Below are 22,294 nucleotides of genomic sequence, written 5' to 3' on the forward strand. Positions count from 1 at the left end.
AGGACAGGAACCTGCAGCCCCTCAGCTGCCCTCTTGGAAGGGCCAGCTGAAGTGTCTGTTGACTGCTTGCTCCTGGGGCTTCCCGAATAGGAAGTGTGTCTCTCTGAGAAACGAGGCTAGCACATTGTTCAGCACATCTGAGGGACTGGCCCGATCATCGAGTCGAGTGCTGGAATGTTCTCAGAACTACAGAGCCTTTGGGCTCCCGGTTACCGGCTTCTAACAGCTAGATTCTTTTGAACAGACTCCAAATTTAGGTTCCAGATATCTTGAACAGTGTGTGTGTGTGTGTGTATGTGTGTTTGTGTGTGTGTGTGTACTTTCAGCTTCTTTTTGATAACACAAATCCCTTGGCCTGCCTTTAGTTCTCTGAAATTCTCTGACATTTACCATTATGTTGAGTCTCATGATGCCGTGGGACAGAGCTGTTATATTCCTAACCACTTGCCTCCGTGTCTCCTTTCCCCCATCGTTGATCTCTGGAAGTAGAGTCTGTTTATGGAGAATATCGGGGCTTTGGTGTTGGAATAGTGAAAAGAATTGGACATTTGAAGTTAGAAGAGCTATGGTTTTGAGATTCAGCTCTGGGACCTTGAACTAGGCATTTAACTGATGGACTCTAAGCTTCAGGCTCCTCATTAGATAAAAAAAGAGATAAAATAGTAACATCTTGTTGTAATGGAATTAAAGGAGATGGTGTCTTCAAATGCCATACAAGTGAAGAAATTGTAAATCCCCTTCACTGATTATTGCATACATATATGTGTGTCTGTGCATGCGTGTGTATATACATACATATACATATATATACTCCCCCTTTTCTAAAGTTAACCTCATGTTGACCTGGACTTCATATTCAGACAGCAACCCACAGTCCTAGCTGGCTTATTTTCCACCTCCCCACCTCTAGAAAGATGTGCTAGAAGTGTCAGGAGCAGAATATACTCTGGATACGTTGCACTGAAAGTGGAGATGCCACGTAAAACTAAGCTCAGCCCTAGCTCCAGTGGGCAATAGCTGTTTGCCTGTGGGGTGCAGCCAGTGAGGGGGTGAGCTCTGGGGTTTGGACCACTTGGGTTAAGTCCTGGCCCTACCACCCATGCCCTGTGCAAGTCATTTAACCTGTCTTCATCTCAGTCTTGCCGTCAGTGGAGTGGGTATGATAATCCTTTCTATCACAGAGGGTTGTCATAAATAAGTGAGATCATTTTAAAATACCGAGCCGAGTACCATCTAGGAAGAAACCGCCCATTTTGCTCTTGTTATAATAATAATGCTTGCTTTTAATTGTGGTAATCCACACGTTTGGTAACATTCACCACCTTAGCCATAGTTAGGAGTACAGTTCTGTAGTATTAAGTACAGTCACATCGTTGGGCAACCAATCTCCTAAATTTTTTCATCATGTAAAAGTGAAACTATATCCATTGAACACCTCCCCGCTTCCTCCCCTCCCCCAGCCCCCGGCAACCTCTATTCTACTATGTTTCTGAGAATTTGACTATTCTAGATACCTTCTTTAACAGGAATCCTACAGCTTTTGTCTTCCTGTGACATAATTATTTTAAATCTTAGCCCACCACACCGATTGCACCACCCTTGCCCACTCTTGGCGTTTTCTGTAAGCTCACGACTGTCTGTCTTCTCCAACCCTAGTCATTAATGCCTTATTTCTTTTCTTTTTTTTTAAGATTTTATTTATTTATTTGACAGAGAGAGAATGAGAGAGAAAGCACATGAGGGGGGCGAGGGTCAGAGGGAGAAGCAGACTCCCTGCAGAGCAGGGAGCCGGATGCGGGACTCGATCCAGGGACTCCAGGATCATGACCTGAGCCGAAGGCAGTCGCTTAACCAACTGAGCCACCCAGGCGCCCTGCCTTATTTCTTTTCTTGAGCGAAGGAGACACCTTGGAGTTCCAGTTCATCCTTTTGAAGAGGGCGGGATTAGGGTAAAGGGAAATTAAAATGAAAGAGACCTAAGAAGAGGACATTAAATAAGGCAAAGACCATTCGGTCATGGCACTGGGGAGTCTCTGTAGGGCTCCTTCCTCCCGATCTTGTGAAAATTCAAACCTCTCCTCAAGTAGAGGAATAGTATAACGAACTCCTGTGTACCCGTTGCCCCCAATACCACAGCTGTCTAGATTTTTTAGAGGCCATTTTTGACAAGTTCCAGGAGGAAGAAAAGTCTAGACTAACCTGGAGACAGGCGTTTCTTTGCTTGTTCACGCAGTGGTGTTTAGCTTTATGATAAAGGACTTCTGCCTTGGGACTTCTGACTACCCTATAGGTTGAGGACGAAAGGAAGCAGGATTGTAGGCAAGTCATTTCACCCGGTTTCCACATCTGGGAAGGACAGCACTTGTGACTTATAAGGGTGGTTGTCGTGGAGCACTTAGCCTAGGGCCTGACTTTAATAAAATTTGTTCTAGGTGATGGTGGTGTGTTTGTAGAAAGTAGGATCACCGAACAGGCCCATGAAAACATGGAACCGAGACATACAGCTGTGGACCAGCAAAACAGCCCAAAGACTTTATCTTTGATAAGAAATGGTGATGAACACTGGCTTTCTAAATGTGCTCATTAACCCGGTTTTATTGGCCATTATATCCATTTGTCCTAGGTTGTACCTGAGTGAAGGGAAATGATTGTTTACCTGCAAAGTTAGGTAATGTAACTTCTTTATATACACGTTTTTTGGTAGTAGCGAGATTGCTACTCATATTTTTTCTAAAGAACATTTAATGGGTTTTAACTAGAAGTAAAAAATACCACGATTTGAATAATCAAGTAGATTAAATACATTTGGCTCCATGAAGCCCTCTTCATTTTTGTTCTGTCTTCTAATAAAAGCTACAGGTGTAGACTTTACCCTGCATAGCCTTAGGATGTAAGAAACAGATGTAAGTTAGGAAAAGGAAATGATGAGTTTGCACCTGTTTAAAAATGTATTATTTATAATTGTTTAGAGGATTTGATTCTGTTGTGGTATTTTCATTTTTGAAACTAGCTTAAGTCATGTGCAAGTTTTACCTTTCTATGATTTTCTATGATTTTCTGTGATCTTTTCCCGGAATAGGTGCTGTTCCAAAAATCCTGTTTTAAATTCTTCTCTGTTAATATGTGAAAATGTCAGAAAAGTAAAATAGTTTTCTTTTTTTTTTAAGATTTTATTTATTTATTTGACAGAGAGAACACAAGCACAAGCAGAGGGAGAAGTAGGCTCCCCGCTGAGCAGGGAGCCCGACGTGGGGCTCGATCCTAGGACCCTGTGATCATGACCTGAGCTGGAGGCAGACGCTTAACCAACTGAGCCACCCAGGTGTCCCAATAATTTTCAAAATAATTAGCAATTGAGTCAAAATATTGTTCCTCCAAAGATCCTTATTTGGTTGTGTGTCACAATTTGTGCAACAGGAAGTACTGTGCAAAATAGTTTGATGTGGATTGACTAGGGCAACAGGAATGTCCAGTTTTCCTTACGCTTGGACAAATCAAATACGGAGCTTATGAGAAATGGAACTTTATAAAGCATCCTGGTTTTTCCTTATTAAAACCAGTTGGTAAAGTTAAGTTCGATAGTGAAGCAAGCTCCCAAGACTGAGCCCAAGAAATCTCTAACTATGCCACTCTTTTCATCTCTTGTAATTAGGTCAGCCAGCTCCATAAGGAGGCTTGGCTATGGCTTGTAGGGTTTTCGTGATGTAGGCATTCTTATTTTTAAATTAATCTGTATACAGTGAAAAAAAGGAACGAGTTAATTTGGTAACTACTGTCCTTCACTCTCTCACTCTTTTGAGTGCACTGAGGTAGATTTTAGGTTCTGTACCCAATTGCAGTTCCAGTGTGTGTGTGTGGGGGGGGGAGGGGCTTCCACACATCAACAAGCATTTCTCAGACACGAGCAGGGTGTCTGAGAATTCACCCCAATAATTCTGACACTACCTGGAGATAGGCTCAGGCTGCACAGGTAGGGCTCAGTCCCGCGAGAGCGCCCCCCACCCCCTCTGCCCTGCCGTCAGGTGTCCTCAAAAGCACCTGTTGTCACCTGTGCTCCTGGCTGACTGGCCAGAGATTGAAGGTTCCAGCTGCCCCTTCCTTGGGTTTGATTGATTTGCTAGAGCAGCTCACAGAACTCAAGACGTTTTACTTACAAGGTTAATGGTCGATTATAAAAGGATATAAGGCAGGACTGGCCGGGTGGAAGAGATGCCCTGTAGGGCCAGGTGTGAAGAGTGGAGTTACCGTGCTCTCCGAGCGGGCCACTGTCCCCACATTTCCACGCGTCCACCAACCAGAAGGCTCACCAAACCTCATCCGCTTGGGTTTGTGTGGACGCTTCATGACATACGCATTTCTGGTTATATAGTTGTTGTTGGCCCCTGACTCAGCCTCCCCCCTCCTCCCCTCTGCCTCCCCTCCCTGGAGGTCAGGATGGTAGGATGGAAAGTTCTAACCTACTCCTCACCAGGCTGGTTCCCCTGGCAACCAGCCCCTATCCTTAAGTGCTTTTCAGAAGCCTCCTCCTCAACATAGCAAAGACCGGTGCACTGCTCCCCTCACTTAGGAAATTCAAGGGCTTTAAGAACTCTGTGCCAGAAATGCAAGGAGGACTAAATACGGTATTTCCGATTTTCACAGCATCACAGGTAGATATGTGTATTGCTGACAACATGACACAAAGCGTGTAGGTTTGAGTTCATCTGGAACCAGCTGTCCCCTTCGTGGCAGGGATACCCCATGTTGGTTTAGGGGTTGGTCGTGTTTTGTGTCCCATGTCACTCCAGCTCATAAGTGGTGGTGCATATTCATGAAGTGGCCACAAGGCTTACCGTGAGTGTGAGTGTGAACAAGTCCATGGCGAGGCACTAGAGCAAAAGTAAGCCACGGAAGTAGGACAAAAGCCATGACCTTGGCCTTCTTGCTAACTGGCCGAGTTCTCTGGCCTGGGTTTTTGATTCCACATGTGTGCTCTGTCACTTCGTGACCCAGAGGCCCTGGCCCTTTGAGCCATCAGCAACATCATCAGTGTGTCTTCTTTTCCACTTTCTGCTGTTTTGTGCGTATCTATACCGGGGCAGAAGCAGGGATAAATAAATTCGTGTTCCTTTGTATGAGTAGCTTTAGGAGAGACTTTACGGAAGAGGAGGTAGAAGTTACTGTCCTCCCCCCCCGCCCCCCCGTGGCCCCTGCAGATACCTGCGAGTAGTAAGCTGTGTTCAGGAGGGGAGAAAGAGACTCTGGGACACTCCCCGCTCGGCGGACTTTTTCCTTCAGCCTTCTAATCCGTCATGCGAGATGGTAGCCTCTGGATTCTTCCTTCCAGAAGCCCCTGGCACAGGGTGTGTGCATCCGGGAGCGACTCTGCACACCCCTTTAATCCTCGGTGTTCTCCTCTCTCCTACAGTCTTCTGTCTGTGCTAAGATTGTGCAGCTCCTGGGACAGAATGAGGTGGACTGTCGCCAGAAGCAGGTGGTCATCCTGAGCCAGGACAGCTTCTACCGTGTCCTTACGTCGGAGCAGAAGGCCAAAGCCCTGAAGGGCCAGTTCAATTTTGATCACCCGGGTGAGTCAGGAGTTGAGGGTGTGTGTGTGTGTGTGTGTGTGTGTGTGTGTGTGTGTGTTCACTGAGAAAATTGTTTGACCTCTCGGAATCTGTTTCTATTGATAAAATGGGGGATGAATAAATACCTTGCGGGGTTATGGTGGGGCCTCAAGAAAGAATTTTGAAACACATTGCACAGTTGCATGGCTCAGTAAATATGGATGGAATCTGCATCTGAACGAGGGCGACTCCTTGTGAGCCTGTTGCTTGAGATTGGCCAGACACAGGACAGCACAGAGCTGGTTCTTCTGCCTCTTCTGATCTGAAGCAGCCCGTGCCCCCTGCCCCCCATCCCACACATGTGTGCACAAGGCAGGGTGTGAAACTCACTGACTGGCGGAAAGGACCGTGGAGGGTCCAGGATGTCTGCCTGCGTGACGTTTACCTTAACAGTCCCAGATCAGCACATTGCCCTTTAGCTGGTTTTGGTTCTTTTTTTTAAAGATTTTATTTATTTGTCAGAGAGAGAGAGAGAGCACAAGCCGGGGGAGCGGCAGGCAGAGGGAGAAGCAGGCTCCCCGCTGAGCAGGGAGCCCCATGCGGGGCTCAATCCCAGGACTCCGGGATCTCATGACCTGAGCTGAAGGCAGACGCTTAACCGACTGAGCCACCCAGGCGCCCTTGGTTTTGGTTCTTAACAACTGTTGGAATCAAAACTTGGTGCCCCTTTCGGCTCCCCGAGTCGCGTGTATGCTTTCCGGGTTAACGTATTCCAGCTCCCAAGACAGCAGCTGAACTTGGGGGGAGAGAGGTGGCTGAGGCCAAGCGTGGATAGAAAGGTAGAAAAAAGAAGTGAGTTTCTTGGAACGCATTCATACGTTCTATTTTGAGATCCAGGGAGTTTACCTTCTGCTTTGGGTAGAGATCTGGGTTTTTTCGGTGGGGGCTCCTCTAGGGTGGGGTATATGTCCAGGAAATAGATGTGGATGATTATAGGAGAAATCATTTTAAAATTCAGCAGCATTTTAACAGTCTGATTTCCTTCAGATGCCTTTGACAATGAACTCATCTTCAAAACACTCAAAGAAATCACCGAAGGGAAGACGGTGCAGATTCCCGTGTATGACTTTGTCTCCCATTCCCGGTAAGTGAGCTCTTGGGGGCTGGGCGTTGCTCCTCGCAGCTCCCAGAGCAGTCTGGTTTCCCAGGCTGCTGGCTGTGTCCTCCCCTCCCCCGTGTCCACGGCCATCTGTGTGAGCGGCAGCAGCGTGCGCTGCGGGTGTGCACGGGTTGGGGAGTTTACCTGGCGCTTCCTGGAACAGTCTGCTCATCACGTTTTGCTAACTCTGAAAGGACAAGTTCATGAATTGGGGCTCGGGTGAGGGACTCTACACTTGTCCTGATTCACAGCCCTGAGCGGTTGTTCCTGGAATAAGATGTAAAGGGGCTGGGCAGAGGATACAGGAAGAACAACAAAGAAAACTGTTCTTTCTTCTCTCCTGGTTGGACCGGGCAGAGAGCTGTGAGGGCGCTGAGGTCACAGAGAGCAGCCGCTCAATTCCCAGGAGAGATTCTCGGTCGTGTCCTTTCTGCTGATCTGTGTTCGTGCTCCTGATTAGGTCTAGAGGAGGGGCTCATCTTCGTTCCCTCTGAGTGGTTGCCCGAGGCTCCTAGAGGACTTCACGCCTGCTGGCCAGGCTCCCAAAGCTCCCTCGAGCCTCCCAGGACTCTCTGCTTGCTCTGTCTCCTTGGGGACTTCCCAGGCAGACTCTAAACTTCTGAATGGCATTTAAAGCACGCGTAGCTGCTGCTTATTCTAGGCTAGTAATTGCTCAGTAAGTGTTGTTTTCAGCCCTGCACTGTTTCAAAAGTTTCTCCCAGCTGCTTTCATTCTTCCCTCCCTTTCTTTCATTCTCTCGAGTGGAATTTTTTTTTTTTTTAAATGGGAAATTAGATTTCATGCATCTTTTACTACCAAATGCCTCTATAATTAAAAGCCCATCTTAATCTCCATGTGTGTTCCTTGAGTACACATCTCAGCCAGCCTTTGATGCGGGATTCCTCACATGTTCTGTGCCTTTCCCAGAACTTGAGGGTGTGGCAGAGATTGGTTGGAGGAGGAAGAGAGTGAACACATTGTGCTGGAAAGCCAGGCTGCTGAGCGCCTCGCCTTCCTCCCTCACCAGTATCTTCTGAAGCGTGTCCTACTGTGCCAAAAACTCAAAGAATAAGATGCACCTCCAGCCTCAGAACACCACAGACCGTGCGGGAATAAAGGGGTTTCGTACAGGAATTGGAGCTTTTAAGAGTGTTGGGGGTGGGGCGCCTGGGTGGCTCAGATGGTTAAGCGTCTGCCTTCGGCTCAGGTCATGATCCCAGGGTCCTGGGATCGAGTCCCGCATCGGGCTCCCTGCTCCTTGGGAGCCTGCTTCTCCCTCTGCCTCTCTCTCTCTCTGTCTGTCTCTCATGAATAAATAAATAAAATCTTTAAAAAAAAAAAAAGCGTGTTGGGGCCTGGGGGTGCTGGGAGAGCTAAGATCCGGGAGGCTGTAGTCTAAGGGTCCAGGGTCCATGGCGAGTCCAAGAAGCTGCCACATCTGAGCCCTAGCCTCCAAGGGAGGGGGGGACTTGCGGAGTGGCTGCAAAGTTGCCTTGTGTGGCTATTAAGGTCTCCTAAAAATTAGATGCGTTTTGTTTCATCTTCATTTCCCATTGGCAAAGCACCCTGGGACCCCAGAGGGAAAAGGATTCTGGGAATTGTAGTTTCTAGCCTTAGCAGGGAGTGGTGATGATGTCTTGTCCACAAGAGACACAAGGGAGCCCACCAGCTCTCAGGTCCAGGGCCGGGCACTACCTCAGAATTAAAATGCAGCCGACAACTAATGTAAGGGCCTATGGAGGAGTGTGAAGGAGGGAGGAAGGGCTGGAGTATTTAGAGCAGGTTGTATAGAGGAGGTGATCTTTAAGCTGTATGTTGGAAAGCCTAAGAAGTCGTTGGGGGAGGGGATTTTCAAGGTAACGGGTAGGGAAGCATTTCAGGGACAAGCTTGGTGGGGAATCGCAGCTGGTTAGGAGTGGCGGGATGGGGGTGAGTGTGCGGGAAGAGTGGCTAGGAGGCAGGCAGGCCCCAGAGAGGAGAGGCTGGGGACGCCAGGGCCAGAGCGCGAACATGCTGGCAGCAGGGAGTCACAGACGGCTGTTACGTGGGAGCAGATCATTCTGGTGGCAGGAAGAGAGGATCCACGATGCTATTTATGAAGCCCTTGGAGTCGTAGCCCAGGCGAGAGACTCCTGAGGGCCTGAGGTCAGGCGGCGGAAATCGGGGTGGCTGGCAGGAGGCAGGACCTGACCAGAGGGAGGAGGTGGGGGAGGGGTAGCGTGTGCGGCATGAGCTCCGTCAGGTTCGTGGATTGACCACGAGACCCCAGCAGAATTCCCCATCCAGATGTGATTCACCCCCCCCCCCCCCAAATTCCTTCCCAAACCGTATATTTTATAGCCTTATTCTTTAGTGGCCCACAGCCCATCTCTTGTGAAACTCTGCCTGACCACTTTTGGCCACAGCAGTCCCTCAACTCTCAAGGGCCACTCGTTAGGGACCCAGCTGTTAGAGTTTACTGCTGCCAACCCATCCACGGGCCTTTCACGGTGACGTACAAACAGATGTTGGACTAAGACAGAGAAGACTCTTGTTTGCTGTTAAATACCCTTCTCTGGCCTTGCCCCTCCTGATAAGCCAAACGAGAAGCTTGGATTCAGGTTATCTCAAATGCTCTAATCATCTCGGTATCTTATGTGGACTTCCCAGCCAGACTCTGAACTTCTCCGCGGAATATTGCACCAAGTGTGGCTCCTCTCGTGTTCTGGGCTGGTAGTTGCTCAGTCGATGTTGTTTTTTTAGCTCTGGGCTGTTTTGAAGGGTTCTCCTCGCTAGATGTACATGCGCACTTGGGAAGGGGTCGATCCCAGCTTCTTGGGGCACCTACAACAGCACGGACAGCGTTCTCCTTGCTTTCCCAGGATTGAAGAGCATGTTTGTTGAGTTGGAAAACCACCTGTTCCTTGTTCATGCTTACCAGCTAGGCGTCCTGATCGTGGTGTGAGCACACGTACACCTAGCACAGACACGGTGCTCTCCGGTAGAGTGTTTCCCAGACGGAGCCCTGGGAGTTTCCCTTACCCCACACAAATGGAAACATTCTCTGTTTCCCAGCAGAGACTTTTCCACCCTCCTTCCTGTAGGGCAGTTGCCTACAGCGGCTCATAGTTTTACTCACTGCTCCTTTTTTCTAGCCCATTTCCCTTCTCAGCTCTGTCCAGTTGGGTTCTTTATCCTAAACCACAGTGAACACCCTGTTTTCTGGTAGCTGACATTCCTCCAGACTGGTGCTCCTCACCCCTGGCCGCATGTTAGAAACACCTGGGGCAGTTTTATAAAATACCAGGGCTCTGACTTTACCCCAGGCAAATGAAATCAGAGCCCTGAGGGGTAGGGCCCAACTATACATTTTTTTTTCTTTTAAAGATTTTATTTATTTATTTGACAGCACACAAGCAGGGGGAGCAGCAGAGGGAGAGGGAGAAGCAGGCTCCCCGCTGAGCAGGGAGCCCGATGCGGGACTCAATCCCAGGACCCTGAGATCATGACCTGGGCCAAAGGCAGATGCTTAACTGACCGAGGCGCCCCAGGCATACATTTTTTTTTTTTTAAGATTTTATTTATTTGAGAGAGAGAGCATGTGCGCCCATGTGCGGTGGGGAGGAGGTGCAGAGGGAGAGGGAGAATCTTAAGCAGGCTCCATGCTCAGCACAGAGGCTCAGTCTCACGACCCTGAGATATGACCTGAGCCAAAACCAAGTCCGAACCAACTGAGCCACCCAGATGCCCCCAGGCATACATATTTGTTCTGAAGCTCCCCAGATGGTTCTGTGTGCATCCAGAGTTCCATCATTGGCCTAGAGAGTCTCCTCCTCGTACTCACCCGGTCCTCTTCTGTTGTCTTTTATGCCTCAGGTTCTGCCACTTTGGTAGTTGCTGCCACCTTAGAACTTAGACAGGAACCCGAGGGTCTGAGCTAATAAGGAATCAAAGAGTGTTTATGGGAGGGAAGTTCAGTGCATCCTCTTGCATGGGCAGCTGCTGACGTCCCTGTGTTTGCACAGATAAACCCATTGTCTTAAATGTTTTATTTGGTTTTATTCCTCAGTGTCTGCCTGAGTAGTAAACCTTGCAGTGGAAACTGTTACCTTGCTTTCAGTGACTTGAGCAAGAGGCAGTAGAGGATGGTTAGGACAGAAGCAGATGGCGACCCTGTGGGGCAGATGGGGAGGTAGCGCGCACCCCTGCCTCACTGAGGAGGAGGAGGAGGGCCTCCAGGCCCGGACCCACAGCCACAGTGCTGCTCATGCCCGAGCCAGACCAGACAGAGCTCGGGACGCTTTCCTTCCCTGTAGATGCTTCCTCTCCTCTCTCTCCTTCTCCGCAACTTCCTTTTTCTGCCTCCTCCTCTCCCATCCCTTCCTGCCTCCTTCAGTTGCCTCCGGACAAGGGGAGGGCGTGGGGCTGTTGGGAGAAGACTGTGAGTTTCTGTTTGTGAAAGTTCAGTGTTAGCTTCCATAAATGCCGGGCCTGAGAGCATTCCTGGAGACGCCCCCAGAGAGAAGAAGAAATCACATCTGCTTCTGTCTGTCTCCATTGTGTGTTCAACAGCATGTTTGTTTTTTTCTTATCCCAAGGAGAGGGATGACTGCCTTCTCTTTTTATGGTGAGAGCTCAGAAGAGCTGGTCAGAGACCTTTGCCCCGGTCGTGATGGCCCTTTGGTCGGTCTTCAGTGGTGGTCTGAGGGCCCTGCAAGGCTGCGTTAGCTCCCCCTTCCAGTCCTGCTGTAGGTCTACAGGGAGGGGACCCCAGACTCCCAGACAGACACTGCTGTCCTCCTCCCTTTGCTCACCCTGCCTGGTTCGGCCCATCATCTGCTCTGTGCTTTGCAGGAAGGAGGAGACGGTTACTGTCTACCCCGCGGATGTGGTGCTCTTTGAAGGGATCCTGGCCTTCTACTCCCAGGAGGTGCGAGACCTTTTCCAGATGAAGCTTTTCGTGGACACAGATGCGGACACCCGGCTCTCCCGCAGAGGTGCGTTCTAAAAGCCTCCAGTGGCCCTGTTGGTGGCCCAGTCCAGCTGAGTCAGTTCAGCCCCAGGATGTCCTGCTTCTCAAACACTTGGTGACATCTGAGAAGGGGTTAGTCACTGTGTTGGGTAATGAAAGGCCTGTGAGGTCACGAGATGAAATCAGAAGTTTACATTGTGATTTAGCTGGAGAAAAGTTTGATTAAATGCCCAGTTCTTTATGGTTTTCCCACAGGCATCGTAATCAAGACAGGAACTAACTAGGATGTCTGGGGGCAGGAATCCTAGTGACCGCAGCTCTGGGCAGCTAATCCCACCAGCCCACTTCTCTAGCCTTTATTTTCCAGAAAGCTCTATGGAGGTTTGGTGACTCTGTTCAGCCAGCTGCGGAGCAGAGTCGCTCGGTCATTCCCTCTGCAGCCTTCCTGACGATGTGCCTGTGCGGGTCCCCGTGCCCGGTGTCCTGAGGGACAGCTGCCCTTCGCGGGGAGCAGAGCCCATGAATTCAGCCCTGCAGGGATGGAGCGGAACCTTGCTCCCCGCCGCGGGGATCGGGAGGCTTCACGGGGGATGGGGTAGGGTGACGACATAGACAACCCATGAAATTACACGGTGCAGATATAGACACACGGGACTTGTTCCGGGAAGCAGGTGGCTGGAGTTCCTAGAGGGCTGTCCGAAGAGATGCTGGAAATTGCTTGAGGCAGATTACGGGGACGTGGCTTCCCATTTGGTCCCTGGTCCACGAAGGTGAGCTACCAAGGGGTTTTGAGCAGGGCAAGCAAAAGGGCCTCGGCTCTCTGTTGGGAGATGACTCTGATGGAGGGAGTAGAAGTGAAGACTGCAGGTAGGGCTGCTGTAGGAGGTGGCAGGGATGAGAAAGGTACCAGCAGAGTCAGAAAATGACAGCCCCCCCCCCCCGCCCGCCCCTGTGGAGGCCGTGGGGATGGGGGTGAGGAAAAGAGCAACAGAAGGTGAGGAAAGTGAGCAAGGCTTCAAGTCCCCATTGCGTGGAAGAGGAACGAGACCCCGGGAGTGACTCCTAGTCACAGAGCAAATCGTGGGCAGATTGGAATTTTATAAGTTCCAGCCCAGAGCCTTCTGACCTCAAATTCTGGACGTTTTCTCTTCTCGGTTCATGAAACAGATTTGTGGTTTATCCACTTAAACGTCCTCTCTTTGCAAGAACTATAAATGGAACCAGCGGAATATAGAGAAATGAGTCCCTGGGTTTTGTCCTCCCAAGGAGTAGTGTCTGCATGCTATTAAGTGAATTGTTGTTACACTCTACTCCCAGGTGGGGTGTGGGGGGGTAGAACTCCTCGATGGAAGAAAGGAGGGTGGGAGGCCCATATTCTAGTCCCACAGCCTCCAGCTAGCTTTGTGACTTTGGTGGCTCTTGGGACTCGTATGACCTCCCAGGCTTGGGTTTCTTTATGGGTAAGATGAAAGAAACAGGACTATTCTTAGGGTCATGACTTTGGCCAGGAAAGAGTTGCATGGTCTTTTTTAATAGATAATCAAGGCCGGAGGCTGATAGTCCCTCATGCATCTGCCCCAGGGCCTGGCTTATCACCTTAGTCCCCAGACCCAGGTCCTGCCGTGGTTGATCTACTCAATGTCCCCATTAGTCTGTTAAATCAAGGAGGCAGCATGATGCACCTGGGGAGAAATTGGAGTCAGATGAACTGGACTTAAATCCTGATTTCACCATTTAGTAGATGTGTGACCTTGGGCAGGTTATGTTGTTACCTCTTTGTACCTCATAAATAGGGATACTCGAGTTGGTTGATTACATATTGATCAGAACCCCTGGGTTGTGAGGGTGAGCTGTAACGCAGGTTAAATGCCTGGCGGTGCATTAGCTGGTGTGTTAGATCCGGAGTCTGCTTTGCCTGAGATGGTAGATGTTCTGCCAGAGTTTTCCATCAGGACTGGTCAGAGCCCCTGAGTTGTCATCGCATCCTCAGGAGCTGGGACACCGGCCTGATCCCATTGTTCGGTCAGCACATGGTACTGAAGCCCCGGGGGGTGCAGTTATGCTTGAGGGAGGAGCGCATGCGAGCCGTGGCCCAGGAAAATAGAACCAAGTTTGAGAAGTACAGAATTCAGAGTCCTTGGAAATCAGACGATCTTGGCCTCTGATTCAAACAGATCATCATGGCACCGATGACATGGAAAATTCTCCCTTGCTCTCTTATACTTGGATCATTGTGCGAAACGGGGGCGGGGGGAGATAGGAGGTGATGGTGGCTTTCTGTGGGGTTTCTCCGGCCGCTTTCCCTCTCAGACCTCTGTCTTCTCCTGTCACCTGCTGGCGAGTCACTTTCTGGTGGACTTGTGGGACGTTTCCACATGCAGCTTCTACAAGTTCATTTCTCTGTCCACGTAGGACAGAAAACATGCCTGGCATGTGCTTTGTGGGATGGGAGGGTGGGTTAGTCAGGAGCAGCTGCTGGGCCTCAGAACAGTCCTGGAGACTTGAGTTAGTGCCATGGTTTTACCGTTCCACTGTCACACTTCCTGGGCTTGTGACCCTCGTGGTCAGAGTTGACCATCCTGTGGGACGGGGGATTTGCCTTTGAGCCATGGAGCCTTGGAAACACTTACCTCCATCACGGGAACCCCTCATACTTTGGGGGTTTTGGTTTCTCCCAGCTTTCACTTCCCTCTGTGTGTGTTATTTACTCTTAACCCACCCTTGAATTCAGGGACGGGGAAGAACTGAGACAGGGGACCAAGGAGGGCTGACACCTACTCTCTATCCTGCTGTAATTCTCTGTGTCCAGTTCCCATAGCTTCAGGGCTGCAGTGGACCTTGAGATAGTCTGTTCTGTTACTAGAGTAACACATTTCCTCGACTAATTTTTAAAGTGAATCAGCTGAACCATTGAGGAATTGTATTTATTCTGGGTCCTTCTAAATTTCGTTCTTGGCTTTGGCTGACTAGAGGAGCCCTGGTGGCTTTGGAAGGGCGGCCGTGAGAGCCAAGCAGGGAAGGTAGGCAGACGGGTAGTTTCCTGCCCTTTCCCCCCTCTTCTGAAAGGGCCTTTCCTTTCCAAGCAAATGTGCTGGGTCAGAGTGATGATCAGGGAGCCGGTTTTGAGTCCCTGGAGTTTCCGGTTTGTGCCAAGACCTTGTTGTGACTCAGTCCTTGGCTTGGCCCTGGTTCCTAACTTCGCCTGAGGAGCAGGGCACTTCGGTGCAGTGAATGGGCTGGCCTTGTGTTGTCCTTGGCTTGAGGAGGGGTCTCGGGCTGTTTGAGGTGATAACTCAGTGGAAGGCTCTCGGGGAGCAGAGGTGGGCGATGCCTTTTGATTTTGCACGTTCCCAGTGTCTGGGCAACATTCTCACCCGTTTCCTGTTTCCTTTTCCAGGGTAGAAACTGTAGGATGGCTCCTCCCTGTCTTCCCTGTTTCGCCCTCCCCACTGTGTCTTCCCACGTGTCTGTGCCCTGCTGTCCCTCCCGTACTGCACCCCCCACTCCCTGTTGTTCTGCGGGACCCCGCTCTCGGCTGGGTGTGCTCTGCTCCCCTGTGCTCGCCTGAGCTCACAGATGCTGCCCTTCCAGGGGTCTGCTCTGTCAGGGAGCCATCCCTCTCCTGAAGCTTCCCAGATTCTGTTACCATCATAATCCGTGGCAGAGACTCAGGTTTATTGAACGCATACTATGCGCCAGCCACAGTGTTGAAGAGTTTCATGTCCATCCTCTTGTATTCCGAGGAGTAACGGCTTGATGAGAAAGTCTCTGTGTATCATGTCTCTATTTTACAGTTAAGGAAAATGAGAGTCACAGAGGTCGAGTAACCTAAGGTCACAGAGGTAAGAGTGGGGTCAGGATTCCAACCCAGGTCACTTTTGCCTGCATTGCTCCTGATGGTGGGCCAAGGGGTAGCTCTGGGCCCTGGAGCAGCCTCAGTGTGACTCTCCTGCTCCCCACACTCTTCCCCTGGCACCTTCCTCATGCCGTGGCCTGGCGGGGGGAGCTGTCGGGGCTACAGGTGACAAGGGGGCCGCAGGCTGGGCCCCAGGGCAGCGGTAGAGCGTGAAAAGCATGTCTTGTGAAACAAGCACATCAGGCTTTTGCAGGGCTTTTAAGTAAAGCTGCCTGAGTGCGGGCATGTGTTTGTTTTTTCCCCCAGCTCTGATACCCTTTGCCCTGGCTTCCTTTTTTCTTTGTACTTTATCTGGGGACGTGAAGAAATTGGAGGCCACACTGGCTGTGTGTTTTGGCCCAGGGGAGCCCACTAGCCGGCGTGCCAGGGCTCCCGAGGCCTGTGGGGGTGAGCCACGTGGCGGCTCGTCGGCGGCCTCCTTGGCCCCGTCTCCCTGGCCCCCGGCGCCCGAATGCCCAAGAACACCGTTTCCCGGCTGGGGAAGGCACGTCCGCCAGCCCTGGGGCCGGGAGGGGCTGTGAGGCAAGTCCTGACAGCGCATTAAAGGCCAGGGTTCATGCGGAGAAGGCTCCTTGTAAATGGAGGGGCTGGCGGAGGAGTCAGGAGGTCTAGCAGCGGCACCTCACGCTCTGGAATGTGGTCTTCTAGTCATCTGATCCTCACAGAGTGCACACCAGCCCGAATCCTACCCATGGCCCCTGCGTGCGTGCGTGTGTGCGGACGCACAGAATTATCTAGAGACGTGGCTGTCCAGAAATTCACTCACAAGTGTCCCCTAGTTCGTTTGCGGTGAGGTGCATCCCTCGCTCAGTCTGTAACCTGAGCAGTGGTCGAGAGGAGCCAAGGGGCCTTCACGAATGATCGTTGATGGACAGGGTACCCTTTCAAGGTGGGGCTGGAAGACTGAGCAGCCGTGGTACTAAGATTTACAACACCTGTTGGGAGGCGCTGTTTGGACGGAGCGAATCTCCTTCCAAACTCTCACTACCGAGTTCGGGGGGAAACTGAGGCTCAGGGACGTTAGTGCCGAGTGGCAGAGCCAGGATTCCAATCCCTTAGATGGTAGGGCCCTTTTTCTGTTTGTTTGTTTGTTTGTTTTTTTGACAAAAGACTCTGTTAAAATAATAAAGGTGTTGGATGAAAGTCCCTAAATGACACTGTCCCAGACAAGAAGGTAGAAGATGGTGAGTGTGGATCAATCTGAGTGGCTTTACACCTCCAGCCCACCATTTCCAAAACCATGGTATGGCCGTCTTTCACTAAGTGGTTTTCTGTTTGGCAAGCCTCCGTGCTTGAGGTTAGCAGGAATGGCTGACCACAGCTGGACCCTCTGCCTGCCCTCCACCCCTGTAGGGGCTGGAATGTGGGGGGAGCCAGGCATGATAAGGTGGCACATCAGCAATAGGTCAGTGGACTGCACACAGGTAAGTAAGTGCAAGGGGACAGCATCCAGGTGAGCAAGGGGCTCCTTTGCCAGGGAGCCCCACCACCTCTCTGGGCCCCGTCTACTCCCTGTTACGAGCTCCGCAGGACTGTCCTGCTTTTTATGTTGTTCACACTGCAGATTTATTTGGGTCAAATGCTGCTTGAAACCAGAAGACTGTTGGCTGAGGCTGGACAGCCTTTTGCTTCAGAGATCCTTATGTCATAGCCAAATTTGACTATAGCAATAAAAATGTAACTTGTTTTTCTTGAAGCTGCTGCTGACCTGCTCTTGGTCAAGTCTCTCAGGAATCCGGCTTGTGAATCATCCAGAGTAATTGTGGAGTCCATGTGAGCCTGGTCTGCCTCACGAAGGGTGGACATGTGTTGGCTCATGCACCATTTTCTTGATTCTTGTTTTTCCTTTTCTTATAGTATTAAGGGACATCAGCGAAAGAGGGAGGGACCTTGAGCAGATTTTATCTCAGTACATTACGTTCGTCAAGCCTGCCTTTGAGGAATTCTGCTTGCCAGTGAGTTGTGTTCTTGGTTTGTTTTTTGTTGAATTTAGAATTTAAAACTGAATCGTACACATAAAGGTATGTAAGTTGATGGAGCCCCCAGCCTGAATTTCATTCCTCTCTGAATGATCCTCTATCTTCCCTCCAGTCCCAAGAAAGGGCAACCTTTGAGGCTTTGTGTTCTCTGGGAGCTGTAGGCCACCATCTTCATCAGAATGGTCCTTCAGGGTCCTGCTGTCTGACTCTAGCAAGTTCTGCACTCCTTGCTTGGTGGGCTCAGGGTGTGAGGGTGTGCCATAGACTTGGCCATTTGGATCTTCAGAAGGTCTGTGATGGTTGCAGTACTGGTGCAGGGAGGGCTCAGCAATAGGGTATTTCCTTCGGAATCTCTTCTGCCACTGCATTGAGCCTCCCCGCCCCTTTGAGCTTGTCTTTGGCCCCTGGATACGTTCCCCTATGGGAAGTATCCTGCCATGCTGGAATAAGCTTCCATACTTCTGCCCTGGCTCAGGCTCATCAGTCCTCCTATGGCAGCTGGGAACTCTCTGGGGAGGTGGCTTTCAGAGAAGGAAGGTTGGGGATATAGGGAATTTTCAGCGTTTAGTGAATCAGCCCTTGGCACAGGAAACACACTCGGTTTCATGGGGACAGACAGGTGAGTGTTGAGGCAGGGCCACCAGGGATAAGAGATGCAGAGTGGTGGTGGGGGTGGGGGGTGGTGGTAGAGGAAGACGTAGGAGACGATGTTGTTTGAGACGCCTGCCCCTGTGTCGTGTGTCTGCACCAGATTGGCCTCAACCATGGTCTAACTCCCTAATGATTTATAATTAAGCTGTGAGAGTGGGGAGACACTGGGGCTTAGCCTGATCTTGGGTAATCTCTTTTGGGAGACTGGAATCTGAGGGCATTGAGAGTAGAGTGAGGCTGAGTGTGGGAATTTCTCTGTTTCTCGTAGTAATGAACTTGTCTTTCTCCTGGAAAAGTATGATCTCAAACTATCTGTTCCTTCAAGTCTGTTAGAAGGTTTTGCGTCAAACCAGACTATACTTTTGTTTCAGACTGGGGACAGGTGGACTTTCTGAGTCAGCCTGAGTAACGCTGATGCCCTAGTCATTCCCCTGGAGAGGATTGGGTCACAGGATTAGGTTTCTGGGCAGAGGGCAGAGGGAGTGGAGAAGCCAGGAAATTCTATCTGTCCATCTATCTATCTGAGGACTTCTCCTGCTCTTTTTACCTTAATAATAGAGCAAGGTAAACTTATTGGACATAAATTAGAGTTAACTGCCAATTTTCTGCTGTTTCACTTAGTTGTAACGGAGCTTAAAATTCTGCACGTTTTCTGGGTGGTTTCTGCTTGTTCCCACTGTCCAGCCACTCTTTGCTCAGGGAAAGCCAGGTGCTTGGATCTGATAAATTGTCTGCCTAGTTCAGGTTGGGTTTGGGCCTGACACGGTTTTGCATTTGAACGGTTCTATAACAGAAGATGCCCACGCGCTGAAGGCATTTTTGTGGTCTTATCCTAAACTTGGGTCATACACCAGAACACAGTTGTTTGTAAAGTGGTCCACAAAATCCCAGTAAAATAAGAAAACAAAAAAGGCAATGTATCTAGTTGTGGCTTTACTTTGTTTTTGTTTAAGTGTGATAACAGAGCCAATGAAAATGGTCATGGGGGGGATTATTTTTCTTGGGTTTATTACCCTTGCGTTAGGATCAATGGTGTCACCTTTCAGACTGTGTGTAGAAGTCCAAGGGGAACCACTTCCCTTTTTGATTTGGGTTTTTCTAATTCGTATCTTTCTTGATAGGGAGGAGGCAGTTACAAGTTTGGTTTCAAAGACCACATTCTCTGTACAGGTCATAAGCTTAAACAGTATTAAACCATTAATAATGAGAAATCAAGAGAGCGGATATATTGTAATTGAGATAAAGGGGATAAAAAATACTATGTTCGTAGCCTCAAGCTGCCACCCTCTGGGGTCAGTGGTAGAGAGGCTGACCCTTCCCTCATGGCCCCTCAAGAGGGGCTTGGGCCAGTTTCTCTGGAACTCCTCTTTAATGCATTGTGAATATCTTTCTCCACAGACAAAGAAATACGCTGATGTGATCATTCCTAGAGGTGCAGATAATCTAGGTGAGTCCTGGTCGGGTCAGGGGGTGGGGGGTTATCCCCTGGGGCATAACTTCTACCCTATGTCAGTCGTACTTTGGGACAGGATGTGGTGACCAAGCAAGGCTCCATGGATGTGGCTGAACCACTGGTCTTCTATTGGGATCCAGAAAGGAATTTTTGCCTACACGTTTGGCCTTGGGAATAGGCCCCTGTGCATACGTGTGTATGGGCCTGGTGACAAAACAGGAATTCGTGCTTCTCTAGCAGAAAGCAGAGGGCTGGAGACTCTCCTCTGCTGTCCCTCCCAGCAATGACACTTTGGGGCCTTGCATCCAAGGCCACCTTTTAGCAAAAGCACATTTTCTTCTTAATTTAGAATGACCTGCCATCAAGGTAGCCTTTCCAAAAGGGAGTTGTTTGCATTTATTTATTTATTGGTTTTGGCTTGTCTGAGAAGTAGCGGTACCTCTGGACTGAGGCAGGCTGGGGCATGATCTGTGAGAAGTCCCTATCTTCTCATTCTCTTTTTTATTTTTTATTTTTTTTTTTAAAGATTTTATTTATTTATTTGACAGAGAGACACAGCGAGAGAGGGAACACAAGCAGGGGGAGTGGGAGAGGGAGAAGCAGGCTTCCCGCTGAGCAGGGAGCCTGATGCGGGGCTTGATCCCAGGACCCTGGGACCGTGACCTGAGCCAAAGGCAGACGCTTAATGACTGAGCCACCCAGGCACCCCTCATTCTCTTTTTTAATTAATTTTAACTTTCCTGCATTTAAACAGTTAATTTTTTTTTTTTTGCTGAGCCATTTGAGAGCCCATCATAGCGATGAATATTTCACTGTGTATTTCTTTCTTTTCTTTCTTTTTTTTTTTTTTAAGATTTAATTAATTTATTTTAGAGAGAGAGAGAAAGGGGGAAGGGCAGAGGGAGAAGAAGAGAGAAAATTTCAGACAGACTCCCCACTGAGTGTGGAGGCCGACGAGGGGCTTGACCTCATGAGCCCGGGATCATGACCTGAGCCGAAACCAAGAGTCGGATGCTTAACCGACTGAGCCCCCCAGGCACCCCTCACTGTGTATTTCTTAAAGAGAAGGGCATTTTCATTCATAGCCATGGAACAGCCATGCCATTCAGGGAGGTGAAGGTTGATAGTCTCCTTTGACAGATTTGAGTATAGGCCCGTTGTTTTGTAAAATGGCCCTCAATTTGGATTCATCTTTGTTTCCTCATGATTGGATTCAGTTTATACAAGCTGGGGAGAATACCATAGGAGAGATGTGTTGCATGTTCTTCGCAGCATCTCAGGGAGCACTTGATGTTTATTCCATGTCTGGTGATGTTAACATCAATCACTTGCTTGAGATGTATCATTTATTTCTAATGCTAGGAACAGAGAGTCCCATATTACATTTCCTTTAGAGGAAAGAGCCTTCTGCGGGGATCAGGCTACCTGGGACGGGGAGCTGGTGGGTTCCCTGGTAGAAGGCTTGTCTCCTCCCCGCACTGTCCCTGACGCGGCCACTCTTTGCCCCACAGTGGCCATCAACCTCATTGTGCAGCACATTCAGGACATCCTGAACGGAGGGCTCTCCAAACGGCAGACCAATGGCTATCTCAACGGCTACATCCCTTCACGCAAGAGGCAGTCGTCCGAGTCCAGCAGCCGGCCCCATTGACCCCTGTCTCCTTCAGGCCTGGCCCCTATCTTCAGGAGACAGGAGGAGGGATCAGGAGGCACTGTTCATCCGTACATGTGCTTTCCTAGGACATTGCTGTATTTAAGAACACACCATGGAGATGACATGCCTTTGTTTTTCCTTTTTTTTTTTGTTTTTTTTGTTTTTTGTGCTTTGGAGCGGCGAAATGAAACCGAATTTGACCCTGAGCTTAAATGACAAACTGTGCCAACTACTACTGGTGATGCCTAATTATGAATCCAACGTGTAACCAGTTATAAATACATATATATATATAAAAGGATCTATTTTTGTGTAAATGTACAAATACTGTAAAGCTGTTTGCTGTTAAGTATTGTGCAGGAGGGCCTGTACTTGAGTGTTTGGGCCTCAAGAGCTGGAGTCTCACCGAGGGGCCACGGCCGCTGTGTTCCGGGGCGGTGGGGGGTGGGGGGGCAGGAGAAGGGAGGCTCCCGGCTCATGATTCTCGGGCCTGTGTGGCTCGAGGACGATGGAGTTGGGAGCCTTGGATTGCCCCTGCCCTGCCAGATGCCACATTCTTGGAGCTGGAGCTTAATGATGTGTCGACAAGAGATACTCTTTTTCTTTCTTTTCTTTTCTTTTTTTTTTTTTTTTGAGTTGAAATTAGGCAAGACCTCAGCTCAAAAATCAAACTCAGGGAAGACGCCCACTGAGGAGAACAAGTCTTCTGTGTTTTCTTCTTGCCCAATGCCCCACCTCTGGCTGCCCGGGTAGCTCAGCCACTCCTTCCTGACCCACCTGTTTCTCAATCTCAGTCTCTCCAAAAGCCAAAGCTGCCCCTCTCTCCTTCCCTGACAGGGATTTGACAGGCTCTCTTCTGGTAAGGTGGGGAAGGAGAGAGTAGAACGGTACCTGGTTTGGGGTCTGAGGAAACGCTGGCTCCCCGTGCCTCCCAGGGAAGTCTGCGATCAGACTCCTTGGGCCTTTTCCCAGAGGGTAGCGTGCA

General features: G+C 49.8%; 1 protein-coding gene across 1 annotated transcript in view; it reads left to right on the forward strand.

The window, feature by feature from the left end:
• The window catches only part of UCK2 (uridine-cytidine kinase 2), a 72,721-nt gene extending 50,765 nt beyond the window's left edge, over positions 1–21,956 (forward strand). Inside the window, exons 2-7 of the mRNA XM_032422143.1 lie at positions 5,408–5,567; positions 6,594–6,690; positions 11,539–11,681; positions 17,430–17,527; positions 19,601–19,649; positions 21,167–21,956. Of these exons, the coding sequence (XP_032278034.1) occupies positions 5,408–5,567; positions 6,594–6,690; positions 11,539–11,681; positions 17,430–17,527; positions 19,601–19,649; positions 21,167–21,306 (687 nt within the window). The 3' untranslated portion in view covers positions 21,307–21,956. The remainder of the gene's footprint in view (positions 1–5,407; positions 5,568–6,593; positions 6,691–11,538; positions 11,682–17,429; positions 17,528–19,600; positions 19,650–21,166) is intronic.
• Positions 21,957–22,294: the final 338 nt, after the last annotated feature.

The sequence above is a fragment of the Phoca vitulina genome, unplaced genomic scaffold (genome assembly GCF_004348235.1).
Source record: "Phoca vitulina isolate PV1807 unplaced genomic scaffold, GSC_HSeal_1.0 scaffold26, whole genome shotgun sequence".
NCBI classification, from domain to species: Eukaryota; Metazoa; Chordata; class Mammalia; order Carnivora; family Phocidae; genus Phoca; species Phoca vitulina.